Source organism: Manis pentadactyla, chromosome 13 (genome assembly GCF_030020395.1).
Source record: "Manis pentadactyla isolate mManPen7 chromosome 13, mManPen7.hap1, whole genome shotgun sequence".
Lineage (NCBI taxonomy): Eukaryota > Metazoa > Chordata > Mammalia > Pholidota > Manidae > Manis > Manis pentadactyla.
The window spans coordinates 58,312,450-58,324,515 of NC_080031.1; the positions used below are offsets into that span (position 1 = coordinate 58,312,450).

The 12,066-nt window shown below is 50.8% G+C and overlaps 1 protein-coding gene across 3 annotated transcripts in view; it reads left to right on the top strand.

Moving 5' to 3' along the window:
• The first annotated feature begins 5,492 nt into the window (after positions 1-5,492).
• Positions 5,493-12,066, top strand: part of FLT4 (fms related receptor tyrosine kinase 4) — a 36,246-nt gene continuing 29,672 nt past the window's right edge. For all 3 annotated transcript variants that reach the window (XM_036917813.2, XM_057490385.1, XM_036917814.2), the window contains exon 1: positions 5,493-5,762. In XM_036917813.2, the coding sequence (XP_036773708.2) occupies positions 5,696-5,762 (67 nt within the window). In that variant the 5' untranslated portion in view covers positions 5,493-5,695. The remainder of the gene's footprint in view (positions 5,763-12,066) is intronic.

Genomic DNA, 12,066 nt, shown 5'->3' on the forward strand with positions numbered 1-12,066 from the left:
GAGAACATTAAAATAATGCAAATCAGGTCACTGAGTAGGTGATTTTTGCAATGCATATACCCATCAAAGGATTATCCAGAATATATAAAGAAGTTCTACAGATTAACAACAAAAGACAATCAAATAGAAAATAGGCAAAAGAACACTTCAAAACAGAGACTATCCAAATAACCAATAAACATGTAAGTGCAAATCCAAAGTGAAAGACTTCCACTTTCACCATAAACTTTTCTTCCTACCATAAACAACTAGAAAACTGGACAAAACATATGAAACAATGTTTTTTGACAACTAACCAGGTGAGTCCTGAAAATATTTCAACTTTCTGGCTGGGTAAGTCCTACAAATTCTCCAACTTTCTAGAACTTGGTACAAGACGAGGAAACCCAAATAAAGCACAGTAGTCCTGTTGAAATGAGATAACAGGCCTTAGAATTAGAGAGGCCAAAGTGGCTGGAATTTGTGGTACAGGGTATAGGGCAAGACTGAGTTATGCACACCTTAAGTGTTTTGCTGATTGCTAAACTGCATTTACCTTTGCATAAGGCAAAACTTCAAGAAGCTGAGCATGGGGCTATAGGCTGAGCAATTCCCAGAAATCACAAAGGACTGGAAGCAACAGCCAGAATGAAAAGACCTTGTTGAATACCTGAGGCATTCAGTAGAAACCTCAAAAGAATAAAGCCTTAGTGGGAAGGTACCACATCTCCACAGCAAAGCTTAATAATAAATGTCATAAGAAACAAGCTGATCTACAACTAACTGTCTGCCAGAACAAATAGTACCCTTTGAAGGAACATTACAAATCCAGACATTCATCAGTGTAATATTAAAAATGTCCAACATCCAATAAAAATTATTAGACATGCAAAGGAGCAGGAAAAAACAAGAGAAAAGTCAGTCACACAGGAATAAACCCAATGAAAGAGACAATAGTAGTTCTAGCAGATAATGACTTTAAAGCCATTATAAATAATGTTGAAGAATTTAAAAAGAAAACAAATGAACATGATGAACATAGAAATGGAAGAAATATGAAAAAAGATCAAATGGAGTCCTGGAGTTAAAAACTAAAATATCAGAAATGAAAATTTCACTGGAAGGGCTTAATAGCAGAAGAATAAAACAGGGAACCTGAAAAATATCAATAGAAACTGCCCAACTGAAGCACCCTAGGAAAAAAGGCTAGAAGGAAAATAAAACAATTTTTTAAATGGACAAAGGACTTGAACAGACATTTTGCCAAAGAGGATGTACAAATGGCCAATAAGCACATGAAAAGATGCTCAACATAACTATTAGGGAAATGTAAACCAAAACCACAATAAGATACCATCTGGAGCCCATCAGGATGGCTACTATTTGAAAAAGAAAAAAAAAAGCCAGAAAATATCAAGTGTTGCTGAGGATGTGGAAGAATCAGAACACTTGCGCAGTTTTGGCAGGAGTGTAAAATGGTGCAGCTACTGTGGAAACTGTTCCTCAAGAGAAATTAAAAATAGAACTACTATATGGTCCAGCAATTCCTTCAGGTATATACTCAAAGGAACTTAAGTCAGGGACTCAAAGAGATATTTGTAAACCCACATTCATAGCAGCACCATTCACAATAGTCAAGAAGTAGAAACAACCCAAGTGGACATCAATAGATCAATGGATAAACAAAATGTGGTATATACATACCATGAAATAATATTCAGTGTCAAAAGGAAGGACATTCTTGTCACATCTTAAAACATAGATGAATACTGGAGACATTATGCTAAGTGAAATAGGTCAGTTAATGAAAAGACAAATACTGTGTCCACATACAAGCAGTCAAATTCATACAGATAGAAAGTACAATGGTGGCTACCAAGGGTTGGGGACAAGGGGGATGGGGAGTTTAATGGGAACAAAATTTCAGTTTTGCAAAATGAAGATTGTTCTGGAGAAGATGGTAGTGATGGTAGCACAATGTGAATGTAACTAAATGCCACTGAACTGTACACTTAAAAATAGTTAAGATGGCATAAATTTCCTGTTGTGTGCATTTTACCACCATTTCTAAAAAGGAGGAAAATCTCGGGAAACTGTGGGATAATATCTAGTGGTCTAATACTCTTGTACTCGGAGTCCTAGAAGAGTGGATAAATAAGGACTTTTCAGATATTCAAAAGCTGAAAGAACTCTTCACGAGCAGACCCACACTCCAAAAATGTTGAAAGTTCAAGTCCTTCAGGCAGAAGAAAAATGATACCTGATGGCATTGTGATCAGAAATATATAATATATACAATATTTTTATTTTTATTTGAATGTCTTTAGAAAGATAAGTGACTGCTTAGACAAAAGTAATGACCATGGATTGTGGGGTTTATATTATGTACAAGTAAAATCACAACACTGGCCTAAACCTGAGTGGGGAGAATGGAGGTAAACTAGTGTAAGGTTTTATGTTTTATATTAGATATGAAGCAATACATTATCACCTGAAGGTAGACTGTTATGAGTTAAAGATGCACTACCTGATTTTTAAAAATAAATTTTGCAAAGAATAAACAAATTAGAAAATGAAGTATCAACATATGATTATCCTTACAATAGCATAAGGATATTAAATATGTATGAATAAATCTAACAGAAAATATCCAAGAATTCTCACAGAAAACAAGAGACCATTACAGGTAGAAATTAAAGCATTTCTAAAACCGGAGTGATATACCATGTTTATGGATTGGAAGAGGGTCAGTTTTCTCCAAATTTGTTATAGATTAAATACAACCCTAGTCAAATCCCAGCATATCATCTGTGTGTAAAAATTCACAAGATAAATCTAAAATGGAAATGGAAATATAAATTGTAAAGACTTTCAAGGTCACTTTTAAAGAATAAATCAGAAGGACCTTCCAGATATGGAGATTATTATATAGCTTTGGCATGATGATATCAGTACAAAAATAGGCAAGCCCCACAGACACCTACACAAAGCCCCCAAAATTATCCAAGCAATGTAGACTAATTTACAGCCAAAGTAGAACTAGAGAACAGTGTGGAAAGGATGGTCTTTTCATGAATAGTGACGGGACAATTAGATATCCTTTGAGGGAAAAAAAATACTGACTCCTCTGCTTCACACTATACAGAAACAATCACAGATGCCTGAAGATCTAAGTGTGAAAGATAAAACACTTGAAATTTGTAAATGATAAAATGTTGTAAATATCCTCATGACATCAAGGTTGAGAAAGATTTCTTTAAAATGTTAAAAATAGCACCAACCAAAAGGAAAATAATTCATAAGAGTTCTGCATCAAAATTAAGATCTTCTGTCTCCCCATCCCTTCTACCCTCAAAACAGGTACCAATTAAGAGACTGAAAAGTAAGATCCTGAATGGAGGGAGGATTTGTAGCACATTGTGTCCAAGCGTGTTTTCCAAAGATGGCTTCAGCAATATCTCCCATCCCACATGCTCTTCAGCAGTGTGACCTGGTCTCTCCCTATCCAAGAGCTGGAAACTATGTCCACCAGGCAGGCTGACACTTCTTTGAGACCATCTAGCTTCTACCTGGTTCTCCTGGGATGCTTAATCTGAGGAAGCCAGCTCAACCACCTTGAGACTGCTTTGCTGGAAAGGCCATGAATGAATAAGCCAACTGACAGCACCAGCTGAGCTCCCAGATGACAGCCGGCATCAACTGCCAGCTGTCCACCCCAGTCCAGCCTTTGGAAACCTGACAGCAACTACATGAGCCCCATGCCAGAACTATGCAGCCAAGCCCTTCTCAAATTCCTGACTCTCAAAAGCATAAGCTAAGTAAAATGGTTGCTGCTTTACACCACTACATTTTGGAGTAATTTGCTACAGAGCAATAGTACCAGAACTGGCAAAGGACTCATATCCAGAATATATAAGGAACTTCTATAAATCAATAAGGAGAAGACAATAGGCAGTAGTAAAGAACAAACATCTTGAAATCCAAATGGCCAATTATATAAATGTGTTTAATTAGGGAATTAGGGAAAAGCTAATGAAAACCATAATGAGATGCCACTGCAAACCAACTAGAATGGCTAAGTTAAAAAATCAAAACTGACAATACCATGTCATTGAAGGTATGGAGCACAGGGAACTAGTTACACAGCCGCAGAGTACAAAATGGTACAAATAATGAAAAGATAGCTGGCACTGTCTGCCATAGATGCAGATACACATCCTAGGACCTAGCAATTTCACTCCTAGACGCATACCTAGAGAATAGGGTATATGTACACCAAGAAACATACAAGTATGTTCATAGCAGCAGAAGCTGGAAACTAGTAACAACAAGACCTTCCATCAACAGCAGATGAACAAATACATTGTGGTTTTCACACAGTGGAAAGACTATAACAATGAATATGAGTGAAGGGTAGGTTATCTAAGTGCTATAGATAAATCTCACAAAAGATGCTGAGCAGAAGAATACATGTATATGGGAAGCATTCCATTTATATAATGTTTAAAAAGACAAGTAAAATATGTATTTGAGTAATGACAAGATACGGAAAAGCAGGGATATGATAAAGTCAGGATTTGGGGTTTAGGGAGGATTTTGTGATGGGAAAGGGGGATAGCGTCTGGAAAGCTAGTGCCATTCTATTTTCCTTGATCTAAGGGTGGAAACAGGTTTAAAATTTACATTGGCATATACTGTCTACATGTGTGTAACATCTATTTTTTAATTTTAAAACCAAAAACAAATTGGAAAATCAATATATAGTTGAAAATGAATCTAACTTTACTATTTAGTTGCCTAGTTTCTCCAACTTTATTTATTAAATCATTATACTATTTGCAGTGATATGTGATTCCAGCTTTAAAATATATTCAGTTCTTACTTGCGCCTGAGAATTGGTAATGGTTGTTATCAACAATCCGGGCTTGGTTTCTGGCAAGAATGAGTGGACTTTTGCTGAGGTCGGGGGATGGGAAAAACTGAATGAAGTAGAACAAAAGCAGGGAAGGGAGGCTGCGAAAATCATCGTCATGGGACTTATTTTCAAATAGGAAAATTGCAGAGACAGAACTGAAAAGAGAAAGGAAATCCATGAGAGGGTTGCCAAGTCAGATAGTGAAGTGTCCCCTGATACAAGGACTGATGAATGAGCTCAGAACAAAACTATTTGGGGGAGATCTAAAGAGGCCATGACTTTAGGGTGGGGGCTGGTTACACTGGGTGCGGGCCTGCGCAGGGTACAGCCTCCATCCACACCTGGTAGGTGATAAGATGGAGTTTGCCGCATGTCCTCAACCATTTCACATACTGGTATTTTTAAGTAATAGGCATTGCTTTTTTTCTTACTTTAAAGGTAGTTTTTATCGGCTAAAGGAAATTACAGAAAAATACGGTCTGGCACATTCTGTGCAACCTTGACTGCGAGGTCCATTCCCTAAAATCGCAGTGGGGACTGGTGCTTTACCCATCTACGCCCGCCCGCAGCGGCTGGCGACTTAAAGGCCGCAGGGGACGCGTGCGGGGGTTCACCGACCAGCCTCCCGCCGCGGGGCACAACGGGCACCTCGCCGCCCGCGGCCCCGGCTGGGGGCGGAGCTGGAAGTGTGGGGGGCGGCCCGAGCGCCTGGCCCCGCCCAGGCCCCGCCCAGGCCGCGCGCCCACACTCCGAGCCCCGAGCGCCGCCGCGCAGGTCGGACCCGCGCCGCAGCGGCCGGAGATGCAGCGGGGCGCCGCCCTGTGCCTGCGCCTGTGGCTCTGCCTGGGACTCCTCGAGCGCGAGCGCGGTGAGCCCGCCGCCCGCCCGAGGGCGCGGCTGGCCGCGAGGGGGGTCGCTGTCCCGGGGCGAGCGGAGGGGCCGCACCGACGGGGAACGGGGTCCGGGGGCACCAAGAGAGGCAGGGCGGGGAGCCAAGGGTGCGGACGCCGGCCGGAGCACGGCGGGTCGGGCCAGGCCCCCGGGATGAGGAAAGGGCGGGCAGCGACTGCAGCCGGGTCAGGGACGGGGCGCCGGGCTGCAGCGCAGCGCAGGGATGGTGCTCGGGGTCCACCTCGCTCCTCCGCCCACGGCTCAGCGACCCTGGATCGGCCCCGTCGCGCCGCATCCTCATCCAGGATCCCTGGCTTGCTTGCTTACACGCTTCCCTAAGGAGTCCCCACGCCGAACCGGGCAGCCTGCGACCCGCGCGCACCAGGGACGGTCCCGGGCGCCAAGGCGGCAATCCCCGCCGGGCCGCAGACCGGGGTGCGCACTTCCCGACGCCTCGTCTGCGCTCGAGGTCGGTCCCCCAGAGGGCGCTACGGCGGGCGTCCACCTTCCACAGACCAAGGACTCCAGGGGACAGAGGTGGGGACCACGGGACATAGCGCCATGGCGCGGATTGCGCACAGGTGCGTTTTGGACCTTTAGGTGAATCTCGGATAGGCAACTCGTGAGCGACCCGCGTGGCAGAAGAGGCAGAAGGCCGACCTCCCTCTTTTCGACGGGGCAGGAGCCCTGAGGGCCGAGCTCAGGAGCCTGGCGCAGAAGGCAGGGGCCACCACGAAAGGGTCTCAAACACAGGAGAGGCAGGGTCCGGTTGCGTCGGGAACAAGCCCGGAGGTGCGGCTGTTGAACTGGAGAAAATGGAGCGCGGGACGTAAGGGAGGGAGTAGAGAGAGAACTGTAGTGAATGGGGCTTCAAGGATGAAGTCAGGAGTGGAGAGGATGGGCTGGAAGTCTACGGCAAGATCTAGTGAGTGACCCTGGAAATCAGAGGGTGGAGGGAGGGTTGTGGACCCCGCGTGGCTGGGGAAGGAGTGTGGGAGGCCTGAAGGGAGAGATGGGGACCTTGCTTTTTGAGTGCTGTGGGCCCTGAGTACTGGCTTTACATGCTTCATCATTTAATCCTCACAAAGGCACATTAGACCCATTTTACAGATGGGGAAGCTTAACCCAAGGTCATTTGCATCTTCCCCAAGGTTCCCAGGAGGTCAGTAGTGAGGAGAGTGGCCCGTACAGGTCTGTGGGATAGCAGGACCCTGTTCTCGGAGCCTTCACAGGCTGAAGGGCTGAGGAAAGGGAAGGTGAGGCAGGTGTGGATGGACCTAGGGGCAGGAGGGCAGAGGACATCTGTCTAGGCCTCTCGGTCCGGGCAGGTCTGGACAGAGGGGCTGCCTTTTGGCTGCCTGTGCTCCTCTGAACCCAACTCGGGCCAGTCTCTCACAGACATGTTTGTTGAGTGACTGAATGAATGTGGGAGAGGAAGTGAATGGGGCCCTGGCTGGACTGCCAGGCTGAGGGGTGGGAGACCCACCTTGAGGAGACGTCCAGCAGGCAGTTGGGTGCAGCATCTGAGGCTCAAGGGAGAGGCTGGGCTAAAGAGCTGGAGAGGGAGCAGAGCAGAGGGTCCAGGATGGGACCCCCACACCGCTGGGGGGGGGCACCAGAGAGGGAGAGGCTTCTAGGAGGCAGGGAACATTCCACAGGGTGTAAGAACCAGGGAGGCTGGTGTCCCATGGAGGAGGGGAGATGAGGCCAGGCCTGCAATGAGTGCATGTGACTCTTACCAAAGTCGCAGTGAAAGGAGGACAGAGAATGCTAGCTGAATGGTGCCATGGAGGGGTGGCCCAGGCTGGCCGGGGAGATGCCAGTGGCGAGGCGCCTGTGCGGCTCCCCTGAGCCCTGCATGTGCCTCACCCGCTGCTGGCCTGAGGAGGACACTGAGAGCCCCCCCACCCAATGCGGGAGCAGGAGCACGAGGACTTAGGTGCTGTCAAGGGTCAGCACAGCCAGAGTGGGAGGCGAGGCGCTGGCAATGGAGAAGCCTGGGGCCCCCGAAGCTGACTCGGGGCCCAGCTGTGTGGCGTGGGCCCCTCCTTTCCTCTCCCTGCATCTCCGTTTCCCCATTGTAGCAGAGCAACAAGCTGGGGTCTGTGCCGGGGCTGGACTTCACTGCTGGCGTCCCAGTCCAGCTCCAAAATGCCTTGCCCTAGCAATGTCCCTGTGGAGAAGGTAGGTTGCAGAGGTCAACCCCAGGAGGCTTCATCTCTTGGGCTTAGTCTAGAGAGAGGCTGTTTGCACCTCCAGACAGTGGGCAGTCAGCTTAGGGACTTGCAAGGGAAGGAGGTGACCACTTGGCAGCAGATTGGCCTGGCTCGAGGACACTGGCTCCTGCCATGGGCTGCTTCACATGTGGCCATCCCAGCTCTCTGCTGTCCCTGCTTCTCAGCCCTGAGCCAGGCCCTGATGTGGACAGGAGTGTGCAGAGGTGGGCCAGGGAACACAAGTGGGTGCAGGCACGATTTGGGGGCCAGCCCCGCCTTACTTGGTACTGTGATCCACTGGCCCAGCTCTGTGCTCTGGGGACCCCTACACCTGAGATTAGGGGCTGTCAGCTCTCGCCACCTGCACGTGCTTCATTGCCCCCACCAAACTCCAGCCTCATCTGACTACCCCACCCCATACACCCTCTGGACTTTACTGCCTCTGGGCCTTTGAGGGGTCCTTCTCTCTCCTTGGAATTACCTTCTCTGGAGTCTGCTCCTGCTCCCGCATTGGGTGGGGGGCTCTCAGTGTCCTCCTCTGCCCTGTGCCCCCTACACCTGAGATTAGGGGTCTGTGTGGCTGAAGGGCTCTGCTGCCTCCCCAGAGAACAGAGCCCACACAGCCAGGCACCAGACCGGGTGTGAGGTATGACAAGGAGACTGTCTGACCAGCTACTGGCTGTGCCATCCCCACCCTGCCCCCAGGCAGCAGAACCCAGACCCAGGGGACTGCAGTTCTGTGCAAGTTACAAGCTCTGGTGCTGCTCAGGGTGGCCCAGGGAGGATTTGGACCTGGCTCTGCTCCTGAGTGCCACACTGGCAGGGATAGACATGCTGTCAGACATCCATAGCTCAGGGATGAGTGCTCAGCGACCCCGCTGAGGCCCAGCTGGTGGCTGTGGGCTGCACAGGAAGGTGGCATTGCTACCAGCTCAGGGCTTCCTGGAGGGGTCTGCAGACTCCAGAGAAGGTAATTCCAAGGAGAGAGAAGGACCCCTCAAAGGTCCAGAGGCAGTAAAGTCCAGAGGGTGTATGGGGTGGGGTAGTCAGATGAGACTGGAGTTTGGTGGGGACAATGAAGCACGTGCAGGTGGCGAGAGCTGACAGCACACCTGGGAAACAGAGGTTCTGAGCAAGGAGCCGCCAGGTCAGATTCCCTGAAGGCATCACCAGAAGGGCAAAGCCACACAGCAAGCAGGCTGAGGGTGACCCCAGGAGGCAGCAGGGGAGGATGGGGAGGGAGGGATGAGTGCCAGTCCCTGACTAGCAACAGAATGGCTCACAAGCTTGTTTACTAGACGGGGACCCTAAGAGGAGGAGAAGATATGGGAAGGTGAGGCACTCCACTGGACAGCAGGTGCCCCAGGTGGAGGTGCCTAGAGAGACTTCCTAGAAGACCCCAGTTGATGCAACTATGCCAGCCATGGAAGGAGGAAAGTTGGGGGCACTTGAATGCAATGAGACAGAGGGGCATTGGGGAGCCCAGGGGCATTATGTGGGGTCCTAGCTATCAGGGGGATGTCCTTCTCTGTGTCTAGCTTACACTCCTGTCATTCGGGCGTTCTCCTCCACCAGGCAGATTCATCTGCACCAGGGCCTAGCCAATGCCCACAACCCTCTGAGATGCCCCTGGGAGAGGAGGGTGGACAGGGAGAGGGTCCCTCTCAGACTCCCTGGACCAGCAGCAGCGAGACACAGCCGGCATGTCCGGCTGGAGCCAGGGATTCCTGAGTCTCGATCCTTTTCAGACACTGGCTTCCTCTGGGATCTCTGTTTTCCGGTCATGCTGGAGGAGAAGTCTGGGAGCAGGAAGGTGCGGGCACTCACTGCTGGCGGTGGCTGTGGCTGGGTGGGGCAGACAGCAGGCACGCCCCCGCCTGGCTCGCCAGACCCAGGTCACCCCCTCAGCCAGACTAGGGTGTGGGTGGCCCCGTGAGCAGGCACAGGTCAGGGTGGCAAGCGGGGGAGCCCCGCCACGTGGCCAACAAGGTCAGCAGGGGTTCATGGGAAAGGACTTGTCGGCCATAGAGAGGACATCCTGCCTGCGTTTCCCTCTTCCTGCAGCAGGAGCCCACGGACCCGATTTAGCAGCTCTGGGGGGCCACCTCTGAGCCAGCTGTGCTGTCTGATAAAAACGCCTGTCCTGCCTCCGAGGAGCAGAGTCCTGACCCCAGGCAGGCCAGGGCAACTCCTGGGACAGCTGGCTGCACCTGGGAGCTCTGCGTCTGTGGGACGCCCCTCCTTCCCATCTCAGCCCCAGGGGTGCCCTGGCAGCCACATCCCCACTCAGCTTCACCACTGCTCCCTGCTCCCCAGAGGCACCTCCAGGCTCCCAAGGGGTCTCCCCACCACAGAGTCAAGGCCTCAGCACTGCCCCAATGATAAGCACCAGTTTCTTAGACTGGTACACAGACCCTTCCTGCTGGGGTCCTAGGGACACCCTAGCCCCATGCCCACCTAGCCTGCACCCACCACACACCCAGCCCCAACCCATGACCTTCCTCCTGCTCTCCACCCTACCTTGGGGAGGCTGCTGAGAAGTCCAGGCAGAGGGTGGCACTGCTCCCAGTGTGAGGGTCTACCATGGGCCGGGTTGTGGGGCGCTCCATTCCTCCTCGCTGTGTGCCGCCCAGAGCACGGAATGCAGGCTTCCGGGGTGAGCTCTTATCCTCACCCAAACTGAAGCGCCACCCTCAAAGTCACCCTGAACTCTACCAGGTGGAGATTCATTTGTAATAAGCAGCATGCATGTGCACACGCACACACATGCACCCACACTGGGAGTGCCTAGCAGCTGAGCCAAATTTTGGCATAAAATGGTTAATCAAATTGCTTCACACTCAGGTGCATGAAGGTTTTAGCCTTGTGACGTATGCTTATTGTGCCCATTTTGGAGATTGGGAAATCGAGGCCAGAGGGGTGAAATGGCTCGCCAGGTGCTACGCAGCTTGATGGAGATGACAGGTGCCTGGTGTCTGGTCCCAGCTGATATGGGGGCTGAGGAGTAAGAAGGGGCAGGCATGGCAGGTGCTGGTCCACATTCCCCAGGGAGAGGTCGAGAGAGGTGCACAAGCAGGGTTCTGAATTTCTGACCACCTCTCAGTTTTACCTGGATGTCCCAGAGACCTTTCAAAAACAACAAGCCTCACAGATGTCCCCGTCCTCAGGGTCTGCCCCTGGCAATGTGCCTACCTCAGTGCAGGACACTGCCACCTCCATCCCTCGCTTCCACGCCTGCCCACACACTTTGTTCCCCAGATCCCCAGACCCCCAGGGGCAGTCATGGGCCAAGTCCCTTGCCAAGGGTGTTTTCTTCCTTGCATTCAGGAGCTGTCAGATGCCGGGTCAGAGGCATGCGGAGTCCACCTCCAAGGCCAGAGCAGGCACTAGGAGGTGGTGGGTGGCAGGGCTCACTGGAGGGTCTTGCGAGCTCAGGTTCTGCTCCCAAGCAGCTGGGAGGCAGGGAATGGTTTTAAGTAGGAGGGGAACTTGTGTTCTAGAAAGATCATCTAACCATGGGGTGAGGTCTGGACGAATGGGGAGACACTGGTGTGGTAAGCCAGGGGAGGCTGGCCAGACAGTGGAGTGAAGAGGAGGGGGACTGGACAGGGGCAGCCCCAGGATGTCCAGGAGTGGCTCTGTGACTGGAAGGTGTCCCCTGCTGCGCATCTGAGCTGTATGAGTGCAAAGCACTCGGCCAGAGTGGCAGGGAGAGGAGACAGGTATGCCTGGCATTCCTGGCCACCCTGCCTTCAGTCCTGGCTCTGAAAATGGGCACAACTTGGTGGTCAGTTGGCTATGGGCGATGAGTGGCATCAGGAATGCCCGGCTTGTGACCTCTGCTCTGATAGTGAACCTAGAGGGAGTGAGAGCAATGTTTCCAGGGCTGATGCAAGAAAGATGATTTGATCAGCTTAGGCCCCTCCATTCCGTGAATGTGGGTGCGGGCACTCATGGACTTCATCCTTGACCTCCGGAGGCACAGAGGCTGCCAACTAGGTGTGGGTGGGGGACTCCATGAAAGAGCACCCCCCGTGCTTCCCCCAGGTCTATGCATAGGCCTGG